General features: G+C 33.4%; 1 protein-coding gene across 1 annotated transcript in view; it reads right to left on the bottom strand.

Annotated features, from left to right (window-relative positions):
• Positions 1-2500, bottom strand: part of LOC144976613 (rifampicin phosphotransferase-like) — a 48714-nt gene that overhangs the window by 41785 nt on the left and 4429 nt on the right. Inside the window, exons 4-6 of the mRNA XM_078920908.1 lie at positions 2427-2492; positions 1540-1653; positions 405-514 (exon numbers count right to left, since the gene is read on the bottom strand). Coding sequence (XP_078777034.1) covers positions 405-514; positions 1540-1653; positions 2427-2492 — 290 coding nt within the window. The remainder of the gene's footprint in view (positions 1-404; positions 515-1539; positions 1654-2426; positions 2493-2500) is intronic.

Raw genomic sequence — 2500 nt, 5'->3', positions numbered from 1 at the left:
TGGGATGAGGCAAAGATGGTAGGCAGAGACTATTTCAGATGGACGTCCGTAGTGGACAGTAGCCATCGTTAATTTATAGCCTGACACTGGCCAAAAAATGACGTCAAAAGACAGGTCTTTGGCCACAAAAGAAAACAAATCATGAGTGGTATTCAATCGTTTAACCAATGGGACTACTTGTTTCCTTGAGCTCTACTAACGACAACTGACTAGACGCTACACAAACCTAAAAAATGACGCCAAACTATAAGTCTTTGTAGGTCCTAGTGTCAGGCTATAAGTTAACGATGGACACCCAAAGCTCCAGGTGGAGTTAAAAGGATAAAGTAATTAAGTAAGTAATTTGTGTCATCATCAATCAAATATCAAAATAAAAATATACCCACACACATCGAATAACTCACCATAGCTGTGGTCTCTGACACACTGAAGATATAATGTTCTGTCCTCGTATCCATCAACACACAAGCGCCCTCTCAGTTCTCCCCATTGCTCATAGTGTGTTTGATGGTTTCTGCAGGGTACAGCAACGACAACAACAAGATTATCAACAAATATTGTGAATAGGTGTATTATAATTATTATTATAATTATTATTATTATCATTATTATATTATTATTATTATTATTATTATTCTATTATATATTATTTATTATTATTATTATTATTATTATTATTATCATAGGTGAGCAAAGAGTCTTTTACAAGGGTACAAATATGCTACTCCCCACAATGGGACCTGAACCAAGGACCTACAAGTTACAAGTTGAGTGTCACACCACTAAAACATAAAGTAGCATAGCAAGAGTAATCTATCTCTGTGTTCACCCAAAAATAATAAATAATAATAAAATAATAATAAATTCCCTTTATTCATCCCTAAGGGGAACTTTTTCTTTAGGATCTATTCCAAGGGAAGACTGGAATAACCCAGGCGTCAGTCGCAGTGCAATGCCAAAAAGTGAGCTAAGGCTAGGTGACTCACTCAAGACCACACAACACGGATGGTAGTTGAACTCAGTACCTTTCAGATATGAAGCAAAAACCATACAGCTGAGTCAAGCTGTCCCAGAAATAATGATGATCTAGTGATGAATTAAAACAAAAAGATGATTCAAAACTGGATAGTTTCATTACAGGACAACAGAAAAAAAAACAATTTAAAAAATACACCCTTCAGTGCAGATGCCCTTGACGAGGCATTCCATAATGGAATATAGAGATTACATCAAACAAACATCTAATATCAACAGGAATCACCCATATCCAACTTGAGTAAATTGAGGGTAAATAATCTTGCTCCAAGAAAAAAATAAAGAATGAAAGGACCTTCTGAGTCACAGTGCAATGCCTTAACCACTCAGCCACCTTGCACGCCACAGGACAACAGAAGAAGATCATTAATATTGCAGAATATAAGAGACAACAACAATCCACTCATTTTCCCACCAAGCTTTCAAGAGGAAGCAGTGAACTCCAATCAGATGTCAACATTCTCTCTCTCTCTTTTAAAAAAAATATCTGCCAAAAAACTTTACCTTTGAAGCCTTTCGAAGAATGCATTGTCCCACGATTCCCTGGCAATGCTGTCACCGAGCATCGGACATGCCATGTCTGTGTCAAAGCTGAAAGGTTGTGAGTAGGCACTCCAGCTGAAGAAATAATAAAAATATCAATAAAATATTGCATCATTGCACTTACTCAAGGTTGACAATCTTCTTCTTCTTCATATTCCGCTTCAAAATAAGGCTGTAAGATAGTAAGTAGTAGTAGTAGTAGTAGTAGTAGTAGTAGTAGTAGTAGTAGTAGTTAGTAGTAGTATTAGTAGTAGTAGTAGTAGTAGTAGTAGTAGTAGTAGTAGTATTAGTAGTAGTAGTAGTAGTAGTAGTTAAGTAGTAGTAGTAGTAGTATAGTAGTAGTAGTAGTAGTAGTAGTAGTGTAGTAGTAGTAGTAGTAGTAGTAGTAGTAGTAGTAGTAGTAGTAGTAGTAGTAGTATAGTAGTAGTAGTAGTATAATAATAATAATAACAATAATAATAACAATAATAATAATAAATAATAATAATAATAATAATAATAATAATAAAATAATAATAATAATAATAATAATAATAATAATAATGATAATGATACTAATATTAATAAAAAATAATAATCGTTTCTAAAAAAATAGGGTTGGGAATCAACATTGTTCCGTACTGCCAATTTTTTCAATAATTCTTCGTTATTTGGTTCCTGATTAATTTCTTATTAGTTGACAATTTTGCATTATTCTCTATAACTTATTCTTACCTGCAAATAAAACAAAAGAGAATTAGAATAAATCTGTAACGGAACATGATCTTTGACTCACACCAAAAAAGAAATATTCAAGTTGGCAATTAGTATATTTAGAGCAAACAATCTAGGCGATATGTATTACGTACGTGAAAGAAAAGTTGACATCTACAAATTCTTGGGGCTTGTTTTCAACATCATTGCATAGACCTTTCCTGAGAGT

This window comes from Berghia stephanieae, chromosome 7, assembly GCF_034508935.2.
Source record: "Berghia stephanieae isolate SIO BIC M18660-M18661 chromosome 7, UCSD_Bste_1.3, whole genome shotgun sequence".
In the NCBI taxonomy this organism is placed as follows: domain Eukaryota; kingdom Metazoa; phylum Mollusca; class Gastropoda; order Nudibranchia; family Aeolidiidae; genus Berghia; species Berghia stephanieae.
This window is presented reverse-complemented; position numbering and strand designations above follow the sequence as displayed.